The sequence below is a fragment of the Coturnix japonica genome, chromosome 4, assembly GCF_054131305.1.
Source record: "Coturnix japonica strain WE chromosome 4, WE-NBRP24, whole genome shotgun sequence".
Classification (NCBI taxonomy): Eukaryota; Metazoa; Chordata; class Aves; order Galliformes; family Phasianidae; genus Coturnix; species Coturnix japonica.
In genome coordinates this window covers 66745623-66769257 of record NC_140666.1, presented here as the reverse complement: position 1 = coordinate 66769257, position 23635 = coordinate 66745623, and the positions used below count along the sequence as shown (strand labels likewise).

Genomic DNA, 23635 nt, shown 5'->3' with positions numbered 1-23635 from the left:
TCCTGTTGTGTTAATGAACCCCATGTTTTAATGGCACATTAAAATATCATTTGAACATTACATTTACATTAGATAAAGTTTAAACAACCTGAAAGACTTGTTAAGGCTTTTAAACAGGCATCTATTGCTCTGTATACAGCAATGAAGACTGGGAACTTGTGTCCAAATAATCAGATGTTATACATAGCCAACTCAGAGTCTAAATTTGGTCTTTGGATAAGTACTTTGATCTCTTCCTTCAGTCATCCAAAGACAAAGCATGCCAGTAATTTATATTCAATCTCAAACAGCTTGAGTTTGCTCAACTTGCTTACACTAAATATCTTCAGGTAAGTTTGAACTGGTAGCCAGTTAATAAGTTAGTCAACAGAAAACACTGCTGAATGGTAGTGAAGTCTGGTTGCATTTGCTCCTTGCTATCTTTCAAGTTTAGGAAGAAGTATAACACAGTAGTCTTGCTCTTAATCATTTATTTTAGTTGAATCACATTGCTTCATTGGGGCTGTATTCCTCTTAGATGATCAAAGCTGTCAAGCATTATGTATGTACTCCAATTTAGCCTGATAAATTAGTCTATTAGCAGATAGTAGAAGGCAATTATGAAATGCAAATCATTCCAGCTTTTTTAGAACAGGACATGTGTCCCCGTGGAGTTAGCTGTCTATCTCTCTGTCTCTTTTCTATATGTATTGTGAGACTGGGGTGCTAGGCAGGAAACACCATCTAGTCTGACAAGTAGCTTTAAGGTACCAAGTGAATGCAGTCAGAGCCATCAGAGGCACTAGCTTTTTCACCGAGAAATAAAATAGGAATTAATAGGATCCTACTTTGTTATATTAACAATATATTGGCAAATAAACAGCTAAGGGAAGAACTTGCTGGTATTTAATTAAAATTGCAGTAAGTTAAAATTATTGACAGAATAACTTAACAGTATGCTATTCATCAATTAAACTTATCAAGATGGCAAATCAAATATCTTTTGATGTGTTCTTGTTGGATTTAATTTGCTGAAATCAGTTCACTGAATTTCCTGGAATGAGAAGGCTAATAAACATTATGTTTTCATGTTGCTGAAAGGAACAGTCTTTTAATATTAGGCTTGAGAATTGGTGTGGAATGGATAGAGAAAAACATGAAAAGTTATATTTTCTTTGTTATATTTGAATTTGGAATTCTAGGGAGAGTTGTCAAATGAGGTGTTATGGTTTTGAAAAACTGAGAAAGAAAAACAAAATCATTTGCAAACAAGGCTTTCTTACAAATGACAGAGAAAGCAATGTGTAATGTATGTGTAATGTAAATGTGTATGTGTACATTTTTTGCCAGACTTTGTGCAAAGTGTGAAATATTCAGATTTTTAAATTAATTGTTTAGCTGATTTCAGGTGTTAAGGAGTTGCTCCTTGTTGTAGGAAGGAACATCATCATCACAAGTAGAGCATCACAAGTAGACAGGAATGAACTCAGTTCTGTTGTATAATTTTATACTTCAATTGTCCTTGACTGCATGCTGATTTAAGGCATCCTCTCCTAAAAAGTGTCTGCTTTTGTGAGATGAAGATGCACACAGATGGTGGTATCAGATATTGCACCTTGGAGAAGATGCTGCGGGTATTATGGGAATGGTAGTTATCCTCCTAGCTGATGATCTTGTGCTCTTCCTCTGTCATCTTTTTCTCTGTGGAGCCCAGTTATCTCTGACAGGAGGCTTAACACTTTCACCTAGATTTCCTTTGTGGAAGCAAAGGTAATCAGTGAGGGCAAGCAGCACAGCAGTGTTATATTGCTAACTAAAGAGTGACTAGATGGATAAAACTTCCCAATGGCTAGAATCAAAATTTGCCAGCTGCAGCATCCTTTATAAGGATATTATAAAGACTTCAATGTTGATTAGAAGGGATGAGTACAGGTTGAAAATCTGCTTAGAATAGAAAAACACAGTGAAATGAACAAGGAAGCTACACATAAAAGCCAAAAATATTTATTTGCAACAAAACCAAACAGAAACTAGGCAAAATACCATGACATGAGGAGAAAAACACTGAAAATTTCTGATCAGTACATTTTCCTATTATAAATTAAAAAATGGTATAAAGCAAAGTGTTTGGTAATGTAACTGAACTAATAATGCTGTAGCACAGATGGCTACAATTGTACTTATGCCCAACAAATTAGATGCTTCCACAAGTATTTAAATTTAATCAATATGAAGTACAGCGAAGAAAGCAAGTCAAGTTTTTAGCTGGGATACCTGTGCTTATTACAGCAGTGTAAATATCACAGTGAATACCTCACATTAGTAACATATGCAATTCTGGGGATTCTGTCTAGTCTTGAGATTCTGTATTTTTTTTCATTTGATCTGCTCTCTGAACTCCAGTTGAACAGGCCTGAATAGATCTTTTATTGATTAAGAAGATATTACATACTCACTCAAGTGAAGATACTAGAGCTCAGCCCAAAAGTCTAAATTTAGTGTCATAACTTTAATGCCATGTGTGGCAATGATGGGGATCCAACTGAGCCTCCACAAGCTGCTACAGATTGACAAGAATCCCGTATAGTTCCTGCACTGTATTTTTCAGTGTTCTGGGGATACTTCAGGTACAGAGGCTTTTGGGGGCTACTCTCTAATCACTTATTTTTACCTCTAATTTCAGGTGCCTCTCATGCTAGTGGTTGCTCTGTCAAGGCCTAGAAGCTCCAAGAGAGACCCACAGAGAATAATGCTGCCTTCTGTGCAATGACATTGGGCAGAACAGCATTTTACTCCAAAAGAGATGTCTGAAAATCTTCAGAAAGTGAGTTGCATGGGTAAGTCACAAACGGCTGACAACTTCAAAGTCTATCAAAATTTTGTTATGCATTTTTTCACTATTTATATGGATAAACTAACATTTGTTTGTAATATGTGATATTTTCTTGAAGAAGATAAAAAGCTTTTTTCGAACAATAAAATTACTCCTGAGTGCTTGTAAAAAGAAATCTTTTTTTTTTTTTTTTTTTTTTCCGGCTTTATATAAAAATCCCTCCGAAGTTAATAAGATTCTCTTATTCATATATAGAAATCCACCCTCAAAGTTTATGTACAGTATAGGAAAGGACATCTACGTTTTAAGAAGATCAAATGTAGTGATCCATCATACCTAATTTCATTCTGATAATCACAATAATTTTCCAAATGAAGCGAGACTAGTAATGCAGCTACAGTGTGATTTCATAAATATTATAGAAAACCTGCTTTAGTTTAATACTAGGAATTTGTTTCTCTTTTCTGGTCAGTTGTTTACCTTTTCTGGGCAAAGACTGGTTCATACTTTTCTTTCAGAAACACCAATGTTTGCTATCAAATAGTTTTAAAAACAAGCATTCATTGTATATTTTTGGATTAGTGGATGGTACAATGAGAACAGACAAATTAGTAAGTGGACAAAACACCATCTTTATTCCTGTAGCATATTTGAACAGTAAAATGCTTCATAAATGTCAGCATACAGAAATGACTTCATTTCTGTCCTGTATGCTAGATACCGGTTTTAAGCAGCATTCAAAACCACTTGTTTTTATTGGTTTTATGGTTTTATTTTTGCAGTGTTTCAGTATTGCTCATTATACTAAAATCACATGAAAACCAAACCACATACAACTATTTCCAAACTGTGTCAGTGCTGTATACAAAATTGATCACAGTCATTGTATCTTTCAAACCCAGCAGCTCAGGCTTCAAAAGACCCATATGTATTATCTCCAAATTCTAACTAGATTTTTAATGCACCTGGTAAATCCCTGCCCATTCAGAAACACAATAATTTCACTTCTGCCAAAATGAGCATTAAGAATACTAATATGGGTCAAGCAGTTTGCTATTAGTACGAGCAACAGTATGAAAGACCCATAATTTGCATCCAAAATAAATGAATAGCTGCCACTGTATGATTTAAAACTCTATAAATAAAAGAGAAGGCAATAAGGAAGTCCAAGAAAAAGGTTCTTGAGAGACAAAAGAAAGTAATATTATAGCTGAGTTGCTTTTCTTGCCTCAGCTGTGGCAAAGAGGTTGAAGAACAACTGTAGAAGTGAGTTGAGGACTGGAAAGTACTGGAAAGAAGTACACAGAGAACTGGAAAACTGAGTCTGAATCAGAATGAAGAACCCCTAAAACTCTTGGTGAATCTTTTGAATTTTAGGAACTGAGTCTGAGTAAGGAGTAAGGTATATAATCTCTGGTTTCCCTCATATCTGGACAAAGGATTGATAAGACCCTGGTAACAAAGCATGTAGAGTGAAATTTGCCATCCTATGTAACCAGTCTTTTCTGTGAACACCTTCAGTTCAAGTCTACTCTAAGCTCTTACTAGATGGAACATCTAGTTCTGGGTTTTTCACGGACTTTTTGTGTGTCTGGGGACAAATAATTTAACTCCTGTCACACAAAGACTGTAAATATCTAAATACAGGTAGCAAAGTTTGTTTTTCAAAGAGATGTAGATGCATTAGAGGCCTGCAACTTTCGCCACCCAGGAAAGGACAAGGATCTGCATCTGCTTTACTACCGCACTTTTCACTTTCTTTTTGCCCCCTTCTTACCTTTACTTGTCTCTGATTCTGAATTTCAGCTAATACTTTAACATTCACTGAAATGAATTTATATTATATGCTTCAATTCAGATAAAAATGTCAAAATGCTGCAGGAAAGTAATCTTTATTCTTAGCCATGGAGAGGAAATGCAAATGCTTGAAAATCATGTCCTTGTGGAATGTCTGCATCATTTTTTTGCAGAGGCAGGGAATTCAAGTACTGAGGGCTTTGTCCTGCATGGAGACTGCCAATGAATAGAAATTAGTCCTTGTAAGATAAATAAATCCAACTCTCCTTCCTTGCATGCCAAATAGGGTTCTATTGCTTCAGGATATTGGGATGCTGCTCAGTGTCTGACAATATGCCACCCTAACATCTATAGTACATTGATGCCAGTAGTTCTTAAACAGTTGTGTTCATCTGTGTTGAAGGTAGTTAAGCACCAAATTATTTCATGTTGTTTATGTTTGGTATTGTTATCTTATTAAGAGATGCTCTGTCCCCTTGGTATCACAAGAACAAAAGGAAACTCAACAAACAAACCAAACCTAACTGTAACTGTAAAATGAGGAAGAAGAAAGATAACAATGACACAATTATTGTCACTTGGAAACATTTCAGCTGATATCAGTGTTGTATTTGATCCATCTATGCATTTGGGGTCTGAATTGTGTTTCCTGGAAAATGGTCTGTAGGTTTACTTGGTTAAGATATTATACAGAATAAGTAAGGAACTGGCACTTTAAGAAGTACTATATTTTTATGTTGATTTATATTTTATTGCTTTTTACATTTATTTTTCAGTTAGTCTCTCTTTAACACCTTTACAGTTGTGTTTCATATTAATCTCTGACAGTGAATTAAGAAATTTCTCTCTCTTGTGATAAGTTCTGCTTGCTGTACCTCTTGCAGCATCCATACTGACCTCACAAAGACTTGTGCTAGTAAGGTGAAGGCCTATAAGGCTTTGTTGCAATATTTAAGTATTAAATAATACTGCTTAGCACTTACACAACTTGAAGCTTTATAATTTTCAAAGCACTTTACAAATCTTTACTAGTTAATCCCCACAGCAAATCTGTGCAGGAGGTTATGAAGGCCACACACTGAAAATCTCCCACAAGATGAGCTTGCTTGCATCCTAAGCATAAGTGAAAAAACATCTGCGCAATTATGTTACTGAAGTCACAAGTATTTAATTTTACTGGACTATAGCTCTGCCACTTGTTGTGCTTTTAGTAAATTAGCTTTGCTTTCTTACCCTCTGTATTGTGAACTCAATATGGGATACTACCATGATTTTAAGGATATTTATTGTTTCTAAAACACTAGGAAACAAATAAGAACCAGAGAATGTTATCTTTCATTCAAGAAATCAAGTTTCTAGTGCTAATGATTGCAAAGAAAGCAAAGGAAGCCTCTCAATACTGAAGCTCTCAGGAGAGTAAGTACCACTTTTGAGAGTGCAAGTTTTATGTTATTGTCTAGAAAGCCAAAGTATGATTATACTTAAGGGAACTTAAGGCTCTGGAGACCCCATTTCATTTAGGAAATTGTATACTTTCCTAGCTCAAATTTTCTTGGAATTTTCATATCCCAGGAAAAAGAATATTGAATAGTTTACTGCTTTAGTTTCTTTCAGGCTAAAAATTTCCTATAAAGTGAAAATACCACTTTAACTTCACAGCAATAAAATTAACTTTCTACACCTGATCATGTCACAAATGCCATTGGTTCCTTTTCTTTTGTTAGCTCTACTGGAAAACTTTTAAAAACCATTATAATTGGAATGTAACATTATAATCATGTAATGACCAAATTGACCAAGCAAAGGTGCAAGCTATTAACTCATGTCTGCTCCATTAAAAAGAAGCTTCTGAATAGTGAAAAGTTTTTCTAATACCTGGCTCAGAAAAGAAAGTGGTTTTAATTTGCAAGGCCTAAATACAAGAGAACCAGACAGCAACTACAGTTTTCGTCACAAATTAGAACAAAAGTACCTCAGTTTTCTAGAATGTCTGTATAGTCAGTGCAGAATAATTTATATTCCCTTCAAGACATCAGGGAAATGAATGCCTTCCTTTTGCTTTCATCTCCAACAGTCTTCTCTGTAAAGCTGCCAATTTGAGAGCTGGTCCTTTGTAAGAAAGAAGCTCTATGACTTGTGAAGACAGACCTCAATTTCTTTCTGGTTCAGCATGGAAACTTTTACTTCTCTACTTTTACTGTTTTCTCCTGTCTTTGTTTTCCTTTGGAGAAAACGGACAATGACAACCTTGTCAGGAGTAATTAGAATTCTTTGTGACCCTAAGGTAAAAATTGTTGCTTGATTCACTATTAAATTGCTTATCTAAGGGTAAGAGTTTCAGGCAGATCTAGCAAACAAGAGTTTCCACATGAGAAATGCAAGTGATAAGCAGAAAAGAGACCCTAGAAAGCAAAGGAATAAATGGATGAAGCACAGGAGGAGACCTAATTAGTCAGTCTCACATGCTTGCCACTACATAATTTCAAATGCTCCAAATGAAGCCTGGTGTTCTGCAGACAAGCTCATAATTAAGTACAGAGTTAGAACGTGCACGCACAAGAGGGCTGAATTAAGGTTTCATGGGTAGCCTTCTGGCTTTCCCAAAATTTAGTCACTTAATTTAGTGACCTAAATCTTTTTTTAATACTGAAAAATTGTTTTTGATGAGGTCTTTTAATTGTTTAGAGAGGAGGAGTTGTTAAGGAGAGCAATTTATTATACAGTTACAGATGCCTAGCACTTCAAAGGAAAAAGTATTCTATTTTTATTCTGCATAAATTTGTAAATCATGCTGAGTCTATAGTACCTGTCTGGTTGCTTTTGCTTTTTTTTTTCTGTTTTTTGGGGTTTTTTTTGGTTTGTTTTTTTTTTTTTTTTTGCCAAAGCCCATTAGGCTACATGATTGTCATATGATTCAAATGCATCCGAAGCAGGAAGTCTGCCAGAGTTTATAGGACTGTCTATCTTGCCTGTACAGTGTCCAAAAAAGATTAGGTCCTAAGGGAAAGGCTGAGTGAATTCACCACAGAGTTTCAGGAGAGTCTACATCAGAATCTTTTTCTAAGAGGCGGATTTTTCCAAGCTGAGGCGATTTTAAAACAAGCCAATGATGGCGTCAATACATAACTTGGACCAGATGGTATTCACGCTTTAGTGATTTTTTTAGGAAACTTAGGTATGAAGTTACTGGAGGTGCTGGACTATGCAGCCTTTTCCTGGAATCAGCTTTGGTACCCGAGGACAGAAATGCAGCAGATCTAATGGCATCTTACAAGAAAAAAAGAGAAAAAAGAAAAGGTCTCTGAGAGCGCTAGGGAATATCAGACCCTTGTTTGTTTGTACCAGTCAATTAGCTGACACCGCGTTACAGCACAAAATTAGCAGACGCATGTGGAAGGATGGAATAACAGGATACATGTCAACACAATCTTTGTAAAGCTCAGCTGTGTCTTATAAATCAGTCAAAGCTCTTTGAAGAAGTTAAGAAGGTTAATTGTGATTTGGCCAATAGCTCTGACAGTTGGATGTCTTCATAATAAAGATCAAGGGCTTCAGCATTTCTCCAGGGCTTTGATATATTTAACAGGATATTAGCTTCATATGTCTCCAGTGTAGTTTTTCTCAGCCTGTTCTTCTCTTCCAGTATTACTGTTGTTTTTTGCTTTAGGTGGGCTTGTCAGACTAAAAGCAATACATGTTCTTGAGTCACTTCAGCAGTTTTGAGAACCCTATTGATACACAGTCATGTTCCCACTAGTCCCTTTTAATCCTGTCTCCCGGTACCTTCAAAGCTGATTTGAGGCCACAAAAGACATTTAATAGTTCAGCACCTCCGGTGCCAACAGTGTGATGCTGTGCTGAGTTCTGTGCCTGTAACATGAGTTTGTGTTGCTTCTTCATGCTTCTTTCTGTATTTATCTGTAACTTCATATGTAAACTATAAGTTCCTGGAACAGGACAAATTATGGTCTGTGTTTATGCAGCCCTAAAACTCTTGGGGTCCCCGCTCACTATTCTGACAAATATGGCTAAACGTGTGAAACTATAGAAACAACCTGCCATTTTCCAGCTCCCATCACAAACTCTGGGAGGACACTCGTGCTGCAAAACCTGGCAGGCACCCACAAAGGTCAGTGCGAGCTTAACCTCTACACGAGGGTTAATCCCCCCTCCTCCCTGGAAGCTTCCCTCTCTCCCCACCAGCAGCTCCAGCAGCATTCATCCTCCCCTTCCTCCTTTGCAGGATGCGACGGGGGTAAGGAAAAGAGTTAACATTTGGCATTCAGGGGGGCGGGGAAGGGGGATCGGGGCCGTGCCGAGGAGAGAGGGAAAGGGGGGGCCTCAGCAGAGGGCCAAGCCCTCCTCTCTCCCCTCCGCCGAGGGCCCCCCCTTGGCACGGCCCGGCACGGCACGGCCAAGCGCCGCCTCCGCGCCGGGATGCAGCCGCCGCCGCCCCGCTGGTGCAGGTAAGGAGCGGGGCGGGCCGCCGGGTGAGATGCTCGGAGCACGGGCATCCCCGCTCTCATCCCCCTTCGCCCCGAGGGCTGGCTTTTGGGGGAAGGGAAGGGAGGGTGGAGGAAAAAAAATTAATAATATAAAAGCCGAAAAATTAAAAATGAAAAATAGCAAAATAGCGCCCTGATGCTGGCAGCTCTGTGTTGGAGAACGGAGGTGACCCTCGGCTCGCCGAGCTGCTGACCCTCCCTGGGACGAACGGATTTCTAGATTTTGAGATTTAACTTCTCCCTCCACCCTCCATGCTCCCCGTGTAACGGAGCGGGGCCGCGGTGCAGGCAGCCTTAGCATCTAGCAGAGCTGCTGGTGCTGGGCTTGGCAGCAGCACTTGGGAAGGGTAGTTTTTAGGAGACGTGCAGGGAATTTACAACAGAAATAACAAGTTTCTCTGTGATTGCATGGCTAATTAAAAATGAAGTATGCACTCTGAATTGGCAAACGGTCCTAAGCAATGATCTCGAGCAATTCTGAGTCATAATAGTTTAACATATTTTCCTCTCCCAGAATATTCAAAATACCTAAACATTGCCTTTGTAAATGCACACAGAGACCTCACTGTTGCTGAGTGTTCCATGTTTACTGAATGTTTGTAGAAGGGTTTCATTCCTACTGAGTGATGGTGGGAGCAGCGGGTGCTCGGGTCATCCACTCCTGCTCTTTGGCAAGGACGGAAGGAGCAGAATTCTTCCATCAATACAGCTGTGTGGTTGTGGTGCACAGGATGACATTCCCTGATGATGGAACTGCTTGGGTGATGTGTGCTTCTGGAGTTTGTGATTTTGAGCATGAAACTTGAAAAAGAGATAAGGAAAATGTGCAGCAGTTTCTGCCTGAGCAACCAAGAGGGTCCTCTAAGGACTTTTTAATGCCCTGTAATAGAGCCAATGGGGGGATCGGGTTTCATTTTGGTAATTTATTTTTAATCCAGTGTATTGCTATATGTATGTCTGCCTATATGCTATTTATAAAGTGCCTGCCTCTCTGATGGAGTGCATTTTTGTTTACTGTTTTCACTCACACATTGTGTTTTCGTAATGGACTGTACACTGAGATGTTTCTGTGGCGCTGCTATTGTGTAGCTTACAGAGAAGTGTGTTTTGGGAAAAATAGGCACATGCAGGTAGCTGTGGCTCTGCATTTTAATATTGCCTCTGGCAAGGAGATGTTCAAAGGGGTAAAACACTGTCAAATATACATATACTACTAAACTGAATTTGGTATGAAGAAAAGTCACTCTTCAGCATTTTCTGAGACAAACATAAATCTGTGCCTGAAGTTATGAAGTCTGTAAAGATTGAAATCAGCCCTGAGTCAGATGACAAACACTTCCCATGCAAACGTTCTGGTTTGCGGGTATCCTGCCATCCATTCTGGATGGATGACCCAGAAGAATAATATGGGACGGCACAAACAGCACGAGGCTCAGTTCTGCAGAAAGTTATTTGCACATTCCTACCTTCAGCCATTGTTAATAACATACCTGAGATCAGCGAGATGGCTGTGGTGCAAAAAGTTAAGCAACTGTCTGTGTCTTTGCAGTAGCAGGATCTATGTGGGCATGCTTATAGCTAATATTAGGTAGAGAATAATCCTGTGTGGCAGAAAACCATGGCTGGAGGTCTGCATGGCTCTCTAATTTGTAGGGATTGAAAAAATACTTCTTACTTTTCTATGCTTACCAAGTCAATTTAAATCATTTTTAAAATGAAAAATGAACTCCTTTTGTTAAAAAATACTTAGTGGAAACAGTAGCTCTTTATAAAACTTATTTATGTACCTTCATAACAGGAGACAAAGGTATTAAGAGAATTGCTGGGAGAAAAGAATTCTAATTATTGAAAAATTGAGGAAATATTCAATTCATAGCTTGGCCTTATGTAACTGACTGAAATTCATGGACAGAGTCCTCCATGTTTTGTTTTGTTTTGTTTTCTCCTGGAAAACTTCAGACATGATTTATTTAGGCCAGGCATTGTATATTTCGGTTTGTGCTTTGTAACTGAAAAACATCTATTTTTGAATATTTGTATATTAATATACCCATGTAGTCATTTCAGAAAAATCACTTATTTGAAGACAGAAGTTCTTATAAGAAAATATTTCTAATGGTGTTACACTGTTTTTTTGTAGATATTAACTCTTGTTTTCCATCATAGAATAGTTTCCTAAATAAATAAATAAGTCTTTTGCACCTATAAAGACAATGATATTCAAATATTTTCCTAATGGAAAACTTTGCCAGTGTGTGTATAGGGAATTTCAGCTCCCTCGGGGATCACCACAGCATTTCCTTTACATGTCGAATAGGAAAAAATGCGTAGTGTAAAGGCCTTTCTCTGCATTCAGATAGAGAAGCACCAAGGTAGGTAAAACCTACCTTGTTTGTTATAACAGAAAGCCTTTAAAATGGAAAAATATTCTGGAAGAAACTCTGGGCAGATATGAAAACGAAGGCTCTTGTGTAGGGGTTTTGGTGGCGGGACGCTAAGCCTTCACACTGCCCAGCCCACTACAGCTACTAGTGGAAGAGCCCATGTCTGCAACAGTGCCCAGGCACCTTATGGGGGAATGGGGGATGCAGTAAGCAATCATCAGTCAGATTTTTGAGTGTTATGGTAAAAAAAACAACAACTGTGGTGCTGTCTTTGCTTTCATTCTGATGGTCATGAGCTAAGAATAACTTAATGCCTAAAACTCTTTCTGCCACAAGACCTTTTATTTTGAAACTTTATTTAAGACAGCATTGTGAACACTGAATACATTTGTATACTGAATATGAATATTTGAACATATGAAATCATACTTTCAGCTATAATAAACTAGCAATTATCAGGAGCAGTTTATTAAAAAATGTTGAATGAATCCACATAGCAATTCTGTAATTACTGTAATTGATTTTGCCGTATTTAAATTTAATTTTAGGATCAAAGGTAACCATTGATGGCCTTAGTTGGGGATCTAGTTTGGAAATGTGCTGCTTATCTTTCTGTCACTAAGATATTAAGATTCAGCAGAAGATGTATCTCTGAGTAATGGAATGTCTTACTTAAATTGGTTTGTAAAATTGTTTTAATTTGAGAGGCTTTGTATGTAACAGCAAGAACAATTTAAATACCAATGGTGATGAGCATTATGAATGGGAGAAAAAGGAAAATTATACTGCATAAATTAAAACTAATCCATTTGGAAACTCAAATCCCGAGGAAACATAAGGAATTTAAAAGACTGTAATTCCAGAACTATAGGATGACATTAGGGAATCAAATGTTGCAAATATAGCTTGGTACAAAGAATAGAGACATACGGATAGGAGACAGAATGACAACAATACTCATAAAAGACCACCGAGATTGATTCATCAGAAAGGGTGAAAAATATTAAATATTTAACACTTGGTTAATTGCTGGTAAATAAGGGACAGGAGACAAGATAACTTTAAAAGTACATGAGATATTACACTGACCAAGAAGAAAATTTTACTACACTTTAAAGCTTGTATGTAGTGTAGTACAAGGGCCTTGAGGTATTGATGTAGAGCTCTTAAGAAACAAACCAACTGTAACTATAACTGTCTCCAAGGGGAAATTAGCTTATTATCCTTAGTAATTTAGCTTCAAAATCAACCTCCATGTTAGAGTAGTAAATACATGTGAAACATACTTTCAGCTTTTAATTATTGTTCTTTCTCTCTTTCTTTCTTTCTTTCTTTCTTTCTTTCTTTCTTTCTTTCTTTCTTTCTTTCTTTCTTTCTTTCTTTCTTTCTTTCTTTCTTTCTTTCTTCAATATCAGTTAACTGAAATATTGCTTATAAATTGAAAAATTCAAGTTATATTCTTAAATTCATAGACACACAGACTCACAAAGCTTAATGTTGGGGCATCTATCTGTCTCCTCCAAAGCTGTATCAACTACATTAATGTGTTTCTTGACAGATGCTTGGCTAACTTATATTTTTAAGAACTTATTCATGGCTCCATGACCCACACACTAGAATAATCTTCAGTTCTTTTCTGTCCTTCTCATTGCTTTTTAAATGTCTCACTTGTATCTTCCTTGCTGTAGTTTAAGCCCACTATTTTTTGTCTGCTCTTTTCTGTGGAAAACAGCTTTTTTTTTTTCACTGCTTTCCCAGTAATTTCTTACTGCTGAATCAGTATGAAAAGGCTAAGGAGCAGTAGATTTGCCTAGAAAATCCCATTGGCACCTAGCTTTTGCAACCTATGTGTTTTGCAGGTCATTAATGTAAACTTAACAGGTATGGATTATGCGGATTGTTGTATTGGTTACTTGTAAAAATATGGACTTCTGTCCACATTTATTGCTACAGGAGAGATAGCTGACATGCTTCTGTTTCATAGCTAAACATGGACAGATACATCCATAAGCAAAGAGAGCTTTCAAGGCAGTTGGCACTTTACCTCCTCAGTAAAATAATACAGGCTTGACATGGCACTGCAGAATTACAGCGAACTAAAAATGATTCCAAGATTCACTTTTCAAGCTACAATTCTTTTATCAGCTGTTTTCCCTCTAGTTTAACCCTTTTTTTTTCTTACTGTTCCTATTACTTTGGTCTGTGGCTGCTGAAAAGCTGGGTTGCCATAGGCAAGAGAGACTGCGCTTTCCAGATGGGGAGCATGATGTATATCGATGTGCCCTGGAAGGTCTGAAGATTACATCAGAGCATGTCTAGCATCAGGGATTTTTGACTTTTTGAGGACCTTGTAGGAAGGTACCTTCTTTGCCTGGAGATGGGATGTGTATTTTCCTGTAGTAGGAAAGATGGACTGACATTTAATAGGACTTTTGCATGATTATGCTCCTTCTTTCAGCATTATAAATAGCAAAGGATTTGTATTTGTGCATTGTTGTCTTCGCTGAATGTTACTTATCTAAAGAATGGAGCTTGTACCTAATGAAATAAATCTGCTTACAGTGCAACCTTTCAGCTGTGTACATTATGACCCTAGATGCAGAATTGCAAGGGAAATATTAAATGATCAAAGAATAGTATGTGAATAGTACTAGGTGTTTACTGGAGAATAAAACTAACAGAAAATAAATGTGCTGGTGAATGGCTGCCATTTGGAATAGTGGGAATTTGAGTCATAAACTTTAGTTCAGGACCTTGAAAGGACATTTTCTCTGCTTTTAGTCTTTCGTAAGAGCAAGATTCTATTTAGCAATAAGAAAAAAAGTATGATTATAGTGATTTTATTTCAATTAATGAAGTTACTTTAAAATTCTAGCTTCACACTGAGCATTCAGTGATTCTAAGCTTGTCTCAAGTCTTTGTTTTTCAGTTCAGTTTGACAGATTTTACTGGAACAATGCTACTGAATCAGGAGTTCAGTTCAGCGAGGTTTTAAACACACTGCATGGCCTTCCTTTTGCTCTGATTTCACACTGTGCATTTTCATGGGACTGTTGCTGTTCATGCGTGGGTGAACTTAATTACCAGAGTTGTTAGCCTTAAGAAAACTGTGTTCTGCTGTATCCTTTTGCTTAACTTGGATTGCATCTAGTTTAACAATTCACAGCAGGATTCTTTTTATTCTGTCTCATTATCCTTTATTTACTCGTAAGGATGTTTTACTTAATGATTCATATCTAAAATCACACTCCTATTTGCTGCCTTTATTAATGAAATAAAACACTGTAAATCAGAATGGACATTATTACTGTGCTTTATAAAATCAATCTTAAAGGTGGGCAGAGCTCTGACAAAGGTCGGGTTTTTAGAAGGAGTGTTACGATGTTTTGCAGTTGCTTCTTACCATTGGCTGCACATGTAGCTTTTCCATCACTACTTATATTTGAATGAAAAGACTGGTAAGTTGTAAGCAAGTTGGTGGTTGACTGGAAGTACTGCTTACCATTATGGACGGTTCTCCCTGTCCTGTAGGTGGGGGCACAGAAATCAGTAGGACTTTCTCACTCTTTACCCAGTTATTATTGGCTATAGCTGCTCTGGTTATTGCTGGAGAGCAGAGCAGTGTGGGAAATAGATCCGCCCTTGTGGTTATACTGTTCTATATTTAAAGTTATGATTTAAATTATTACATCCATAGCTGCAGTTGTATGCGTAACCAAGATTTGTGTTGCTGTAGCAACATGAAGAGACAACTGTGCTGAATTTCACAGATCTTTGAAGTAGGAGGTCTCTTAATCCAAAATGGGATTGAGAATTCCCATTGGTGTTTGAAGAGCTTAGATAAGAGGAGTCCTCATTAAGAGACTGAAATATTTCATATCTGACACTCAGGCTGAATTGGGTAAGTTCCTGCTGTTCATCAGAGAGTTAGAGAAAATAGACATCTGCAAGAGAGAAAAGTAAAGGAAAGCCTGTGGCTCAAATTAATCAAGAGCAATTGATTTGAAGAGAAATAGGAGGGATGCAGGATTCGATGATTAGTGTGGAAATCACAGGATGCTTCTGAGAGGCCACTGACAAAAAGTTTGTAACATGTTCTGGATATTGTGACTGGCCTGGACATAGAGGCAGTCATGGGAAGAACTGAGCGTGAGCCAGTTGAAGACTTCACAGTGTTATGTGTCAGTTTAAAATAGTGGTGGTGAAATAACATGTAAGGTAGACAGAGGATGATGTGAAAATCTTTGGTTTAAATGGAACTTGAAGTGAATGACAGAGTTTTTGGACTGAACACTGCCTACTGCATTTCAACGTTAGGGCACCCCTTGTATCTGAGGGAAAACAACTGTTTTGACAATTAGCCAAATCACTTCTAATCTACCCCCCCAAAAAAAAAACCAAACCAACCAACCAAACAAAAATCCTAGGAAAAGAAAATTCCAACTTTTTAAAATGAATGTTGTAAGCTGGGATTATTAATTTTCTGTGTTTTCATTTCAAGGTCACATAGTTAAATGCATTTATCACTTCAGCACTGATAGAACAAGTCCAAGCAGCATGACTTTCCTTACCCTTGAAAAGTCAATTGCTTAAACGGTTTCAAAATATTAATGGGAAAGAAAGAAAGTAGATTCCCTTGGACTCAGAAAACTTTTAGAGAGATGTGTAGCTATAAAAATAAATGGTATGTTAGTACAGTTATTTCTAAACCTTGTGAAGCTGTCATTTTTTAGTACTTTTATTATTATTATTTTGCTTGTATTTGTTTTAATAAAGAAAAACAAACCATATCTGTAGGAAAGAGTGAAAGAACCTGTTACTTTCTGTCATTTTTGCTCGTATGCCACAGTTCCATGCGATGGGCTTACAATTCATTTCCCCACAAGATCAACAAGAACTACGCTGCAGCTTCCATCTATTACTTTCACTTCATAGATCATACACGCAAGTGCTTGTTGTAGTCTTGCAGGCAAACAGATGAAGCAGGAGGCACTGGCAGAGGAGCAATTCCTACTCTTCATTTGTTATCCAAACAGTTTGTTGGAGTCCCATGTTTCTAGAGCTGTTTCCCTGTGTTGGGGACTTCCCACAATCACTGAGCAACTGGCTGTCAGTTCACAGTATCCTTCATACTCTTGCACCTAGTCTCTGCAAGTGCTCTTTGGCAGCTGTATGAGCTACCACACAAGAAAATACAGAACTTAGAGTGAGGAAAGCATGCCCAATGATCACCTTCTTCTGCTCTTTTCTAGCTCATTGGATAACTTACAGGTAACCTGAGTAGAGCAGATGCTGAAGCAGTGGGATTTCTGGAAATCTTACATTTTCATTACCTCCTTTGCAAAACAGATGTTCCCATCATCCTGAAAGTCACAATATAGGATTTGGATGAACTGAACAATTTCTACCATTTATGTGCCACAGGGGCTCTGTCTGATGTTTTTAAGGCAAAAAGGTTGAAATGATTGGTTTTGTTTACAAAGAAAAACTGAGGTACTGTCACTGGCTTGCAAAGTTAGGTAATTCTAAGTTTTATGTCTTCAGTGACATTAAAGTTGTCTAATACAGCTGTACAGCTGTAGGCCAAGTCTGTCTCCACAGGTTTCTTGCCTTCTGTAAACAGTGAAATGCAGAGGTTTGTTTCTAGGGTGTTTCCCTGCTGTGCTGCAAAGTGAAGCCTCATGCAGTTAAGGGCTTTGACTGGAAAGTCAAATTGGCAAGTCTGATTTCATCATGTGACTTAAATGTCTGCAAAATATATGTAATAACAGGAATGAAAATTGCAATAAAATGGTAAATGAAATAATTTGGATTTTGGTAGACTACTGCTATCCTAAGATTACTGACAAGTTGTTATCTTGATAGTGTTTATGAAATGTATACAAAAATAATAACCTCTAATACAGTGCTGTGATACTCTCTCACGTGTCCAGTATAGAAGACTCAGTAGCAGTCTCAGTGAATGAGAAAGTTAAGGCAAAAATGTAATGGGCTTGTGATTCTGTAGAAAACAAAGCTGAATTTCAGCCTACATTGAGATTAAATAAAGTTTCACGAAATATGTAGTAGAATATTGCATCTATAGGGAACTTCTTGCCATTTTCTATGTCAAGTCCAGGTTGGCTTTTGTGTTTAGCATATTGAAATTAAGCTTCAGTTCAGGCAGCTATTTCTGTAGTTGTCATGAACTGAAATTTCCATAGCATTTGGAAATCACTATGAATTGTTGAAAACATTCTCCACTGCTTTTTTTTTTTTTTTTTTTTCTTTTTAGGAACTGCAAAGGCTGAGCAAACAGCTTCAAGTAGAAAGATAAAAACACTTGTAAACACTGAACCACATAGTAACCAAACATGAAATACAAACTATAGCAAGAAGCATACAAAATGACAAAAGGAGATAAATAATTGATAGTCTTGGGAATTTCTGTGTATAAATAGAGGATTTCTGGGCAATTGAAGAAGACAATAAAGTACATTTCAAGGTAGAGAAGAAAGATAACTGCAAACATGAAACATGATCTGTTTTATTTAAGAGTCAAATAAGAAAAAAAGGAGTGAGCTTCAGATTTTAAGAAGTAATTACTTGAAATTCCTCCAATTACCCCATCCCATTTGACAACATAACTTGAAATCCAAGAAAAACTCTGAGTTACTTCTGGCACATGAGGTATCATTTCAAGTCTGTATTTCCAATAGTATCTGCTTTTCTTTTCAGTCTGTAATGGTTTTATTCTCCTCAGGGTAACACTGAAGTTTTGGCTACTGGGAATTTGCTATTCTGTCACTGATTTTTTTCACGTATATTTATATATACATATATAAAACCACACACATACATGTATGTATTTCGCTAGTAAAACCTCAGCTAATGCATCATAAAAGAAAACTGTGGATCAGGCCAGAAAAATGAAAATAGAAGTTGTAAAGACATTGAGCATAAATGTTTCAAAGAGAGCTATTAAATAGGCAGTATATAGAGAGTTAGTACATAGGTACAGTCCAAATAGACCACTGGGACAATTTGGCCTGACATAGCAGAGAACATAAAGCTGGCGAGGTGGATAAGATCTTTTACACTACTCTTGTAAGCGTTCACATACACTTAATGTAAAGCGCATAAATACTTCCTTTGTGCTCACTGGAGTTAATTCCCATTTACTAAATTAAGAAGATAGTGTTTGTTGGAGTGTGATTTTGGATGAAATGAAGATGGTTAAGCAAGAGTAGAGAAATCCTGATTTATTTATTTTTTTCCCCTGCAAATCTCAGCCATCTGATAACTGTCTATGGACTTCAGTTTCAGGGTCCAGGCTATTTTTAAAAAAAGACCATAATAAGAGCTTGCCTGTCTACATGCTGAAGAGTCTTTTCTTAACTTCCTGGTTCTCTGCTCCTGCCGAGTACATGCACTGTTTCAGCAGCAGATAAGCTTTTACTGCACAGGTCAAATTTCTGAGGAATGTGCTTATTGTTGAACAGTACATGCAGTTACATAATGCTCCTGAAGGAAGATGATAAATTCAAACGTTTTTATTGACATTTATGAAAAGAACCATCCTTCGATTAAAAAGTGTTTTATAAATATGATGGCTATTAGATGTTCGTAATGATTTTATAAAAACAAGCTTACAAGTTCAGGAATTATACATGTCTATAAAATAGAGCCTACAGCAGTTCATGTTTCACTGTATATAATCTTCATTATATTTTCAGGATGGAACATGAGGCTACCCAGCTAGAAAAGCAGCACGTGCATAGCGTGTATGAAAATACAGCTGCCTACTTTAATGATCTGCAGAGCAAAGCGTGGCCTCGTGTGAGAAACTTTCTGTTGGAGCAAAAGCCTGGCAGTCTCGTTGCTGACATAGGTAAGCCATTCCCTGGGACAGCATGAAATATTGTCCATAAACTTTAGTAGTTTATGTATTAATCACACATATTTCCTGGAGAAAAACCTTTATTTATTTAGAGATTGTTTTAAAATTGTTTTAAAACCATATTAGATGTCATGTGCCTACATGTTTAGTTTATGTCTTGATTTTCTATTGCACTTGCAGATATTGTAAGGTTTACCAGGTCCTTAGGTTTGGCTTGTGTTTGTGTTATAAATTCAGTCCTATACACAGCATCATCGCAAACTAGTTGCACCCTTGCATCATTGGATTTTCATCATTTCTTAGGCTGGTAAAATGCATTTACGCAGCACAGCGTAGTAATTGTACAAACTAAATTCTGTATCTGCCTGATCCTGTCAGAGAAAAATATCTGAAGATTTTGTCTACCATAATCAAAAGATAATGTACAGTTCTATGATGTCAAGCAGTCCTCAAAAAAAGCTAGGCTTGTATTATTTTTGATATATATCTTTTATACATCTGCACCATTTTCACTAATAATCTCAGGAAATATGCTATAGCATCCACTCATTTGACAGTTGGCTTAACATGGTATTTCTCAGCCAAAAATTTTTGTAACATCAATAAAGGTCATCGAAACCTTTGCTGAAGTTCTTTGAGGCTTTATCAGCAAATGTCATGACTATGGCTGAAACATTAAGATCACCCTGTTACAGTTACAGCTGAAATAATTTAAATGTTAGTGAAGCATCTGGACAGAAAGCAAATGCTTACAGCTGCCAATAGAAGTATTCCCATCAAGGCACACAGGGTACCTCCTCTTTAAGTATTTAATAAGACCTACAGGAATCTGACAGCAGTGTTTATTTTTAGCAGACATTTTGAGAGGAGGGCTGCACAGTTGCATCAACATGTTCAAAATAAGATGTTCAATTGATATATATATATTTTCTGTTTAATACCAACTTTTATTAAAATATTTTTATTTGCCACGAGGCATGATAACAGCAACAGAATGAAATATCATTTTGTATAATTGCCTTATTATTGTTCATTCATCAGAATAAATGGCAATAGCGTGGCTGTAGTTAACAGCTTCATGAAGGAATCCACCCTCCTGATGACTCATTTAAAAGTGAATCTCCTGCAAATGTAGATTTTTAGAGTACTGGCAGTGTTATCACTCTATGGCTTCATTCCAGAGCAGACCATGTACTTCAGAAAACACTGTGATTAAAAAGCACTCCACTAAAAAACACGCATGTAGCAACTGAATCTTCTAAATGAATACACATTTGACTTAATGTGTTCCTTCTACCAAAATGCTTGATTTTGCTGTTTTTTCAGTACGGAAATGTTGTGCTCTTCTCCAGCAGTTTCTGTGCTGTCTCTCCAGATAATGGTGCACATTAACATCAATGACAGCAGCAGTGCTGCAAGAAGCAGTGACGTTTCTAAAGATAACTCCAGGCCTTTAAATTGAATTACCAGTACAGAGACAGGTCTCTTTGCCAAGCTGCTACCCTGTTGCCTGGCTGTCAACTTCCAGAAATTATTTTTCACTACTGACCTGTAACTACAGTGAATGTTTTCTAATCTAATTTTGAAAAGTGCTTGTTACGTATGTGGTAGTGGTGGACACTCTGAAAAAATTCAACTTAGTATAGCACAGTCTTTTAGTAGACATACTTTTATGTGGAACGTGTTCTGGAACTGTTCATTACATTCACATGTGTTACAGTGCAACAGAACAAAGGCAGAAAGAGAACATGCCCTCAGTGTGGCAAGAATTGTTAGGGATCAATTATTGTCAAGTCTCTATCTCAAGTTGAAATGTTCCTCCCTGCCTTGTGCCAGTTAGAGATATGGTTTGGGATTTCTTGCAGATAAATCCTTTCCTCTGCCATAGAGTCAGAGAACCTTCTGGCTGAGTCTGGGCCAAAGGGTTCTTCCTTCTCCTGGGCTCCCTCTAGATATGCTGGAGTGGGGTATTTAGCAGAGACAAGGGAAGTATTTGGCAAAGAGATTTAATGTAGGTCACTAAAAAGACATTGCTGTAAGATTATGCAGTAGTGGCTGCAGAGGACCACTCATTCCTCCTCCCACCTGCATGTAGCTTTCTTCCCCAGTAAACTGCATGTAGCCTAGTCTTGAACAAGGTTATGTAATTAGTATTTTTACTGGTGATAGTTGTACTGTTACATACTTAATGGTGTGAACAAATAATTTCAAACAGCCCAAATGAATTGTGCAGAAGTTAGGCTAGTAGAAGCAAACACACATTTTCAGGAAACCTTAGAACTTGAAAAGAAAACTCACCTCACTCCCTGTTATTTTCATTGGTTTGGGAGGAACAGACAGTGTTGATAATATACAGCTTTTAATCTAGTAAGGAGTATTCTTTTCTTTAGGTTGTGGAACTGGAAAGTACCTCAGTGTCAACAGTCAGGTGTACAACCTTGGCTGTGATTACTGTGGACCACTGGTAGAAATCGCAAGGAAGAGAGGTGAAGAAGTTCTAGTTTGTGACAACCTTAACCTTCCCTTCAGGGACCAGTGCTTCAATGCAGTCATTTCTATCGGAGGTAAGATAACATACACTCATTCTGTCTCACTGCAAAAACATATTTCTATTGTTCATTTTCTTTCTGGGTGTCTTTGCTTCAGTTAAATTTGTTTTCAAAAAGTTCCCTAAGAATCACAGCACATATCACTGAAATTAATGTAATAAAAGTTAAAAAACAATTATGTCTGTTACAAAAATGTGCTGTAGACCAGGGAAATGTGTGGATCATTTTTTATTTTTTTTTAAATATGTGGTCTTGATGACTCTGTGAAGAAAAGATTTCTTTCCAATACGGACTTTAAACAAGTAAAAATTAATATAGAATCATAGAATGAATCATAGAACGGCTTGAATTGGAAGAATCTTTGAGGTCATCTGGTTCCAAACTCCTGCTATAAACAGGGATGCTTCCCTCTCGATTAGGCTGCTCAAATCTCCAGCTTTCCTTTAGGTCTCCTTCAGGTACTGGAAGGAAACATATAAATGTGGCCTCTTGTAGTTTAAACACATTACATGGTCAAGATACGCGTTTATTTCTTCCTTCAGAGACTGACAAATACATTGAAATGGAAAGAAAACTCATTAGAAAGCAAGAACTTGAAACTTATGTATTAGGAAAACAAATTTATCTTTGAATAGACACAAAATCAAAATTCAGAACTATTAAATGCCCATTGTCTGAGTAAAGAAGCTTAACATCTTCTTTCCTCTGATTTCTCTTTTTGAAAATATTGCTCATAATTTGAGAAACAAAACCTGGAAAAGGGTGGATGAAGTGGAATACTCAGTTACAGTTGAGGTTTTTAACTCAGTGCTGGCTTGAGCTTCTTTCAGGCTGTTTCACTGCATGAGAAAAAATATAAAATTGGAAAATTATTGTTGATAGTAATCAACAGTACATGGTCAATGACTGAAAGATGTTTTAAAATATATATTATTTGTAAGCACGACATTTTGACCAATATGTGACTGATATGTATATTTATTTGCCTTTGTATTAACTATATAGTTGTCAGGTCTATCCAAATATCAGTTCTTGAGGCATAATTTCAATGCTGTCAGATCATCTGACTTTATAGGATAGCCAACCTATTAAATATTTATACCAATTAAAGGCCTGACAAGATTAAAAGTTCATGTGGTATTTTTGTACTTTCAACAGTAATGGATTTTAATTCCTCCTGAACAGGGACATGATACGTCTGTGTCCATCTAATTCTAAATAAAGTGGTTTTTATCCCATTCCAGATAATGGCAAGTATTTATGTGCAGAATCAAATACTCTTCTTGGCTTTGCTGGTACACTCCTCTTTATAGGATTTCTATTTCTGTAGAGGAACCAGAATGATTATGTAATTCTAACCACAAAGAATATTTAATCTGTTGAATGAATTGCTTAGATAGCGCTTGCTGATTAGCCCTTTATTCTTTATTCTGGTGAACGAAGCTCACATACTTATGCTGTCAGTTTGATACCATTTTACAGGAGGTTCAGTGGTGATGTATAACCTATCTCCATTATGAGAGAAAATATCAGTTTCTTTCTCCCCATCTTATTAAATAGTGTCTTTTAGTTTTGTTTTGTTTTTTGTTTGTTTTTTTTCCAGTTAGGAGGAGCTGGAAAAAAACAAAACATTGACCATATAGAAAACTCTGCTCAGAGTTTTCTGTCAGATGCTTCTGAGGGCGTAGTTCATATTGACTGCCAAGAGA

The 23635-nt window shown here is 37.0% G+C and overlaps 1 protein-coding gene across 3 annotated transcripts in view; it reads left to right on the top strand.

Moving 5' to 3' along the window:
• The window catches only part of TRMT9B (tRNA methyltransferase 9B (putative)), a 92198-nt gene that overhangs the window by 66018 nt on the left and 2545 nt on the right, over positions 1–23635 (top strand). For 2 of the 3 annotated variants that reach the window (XM_015862233.3, XM_015862235.3), the window contains 3 exons: positions 2663–2816; positions 19214–19368; positions 21768–21941. In XM_015862233.3, the coding sequence (XP_015717719.2) occupies positions 19215–19368; positions 21768–21941 (328 nt within the window). In that variant the 5' untranslated portion in view covers positions 2663–2816; position 19214. Of the gene's footprint in view, positions 1–2662; positions 2817–8912; positions 9076–19213; positions 19369–21767; positions 21942–23635 lie in introns of those variants that run through there. The other variant, XM_015862232.3, reaches the window with a different exon arrangement.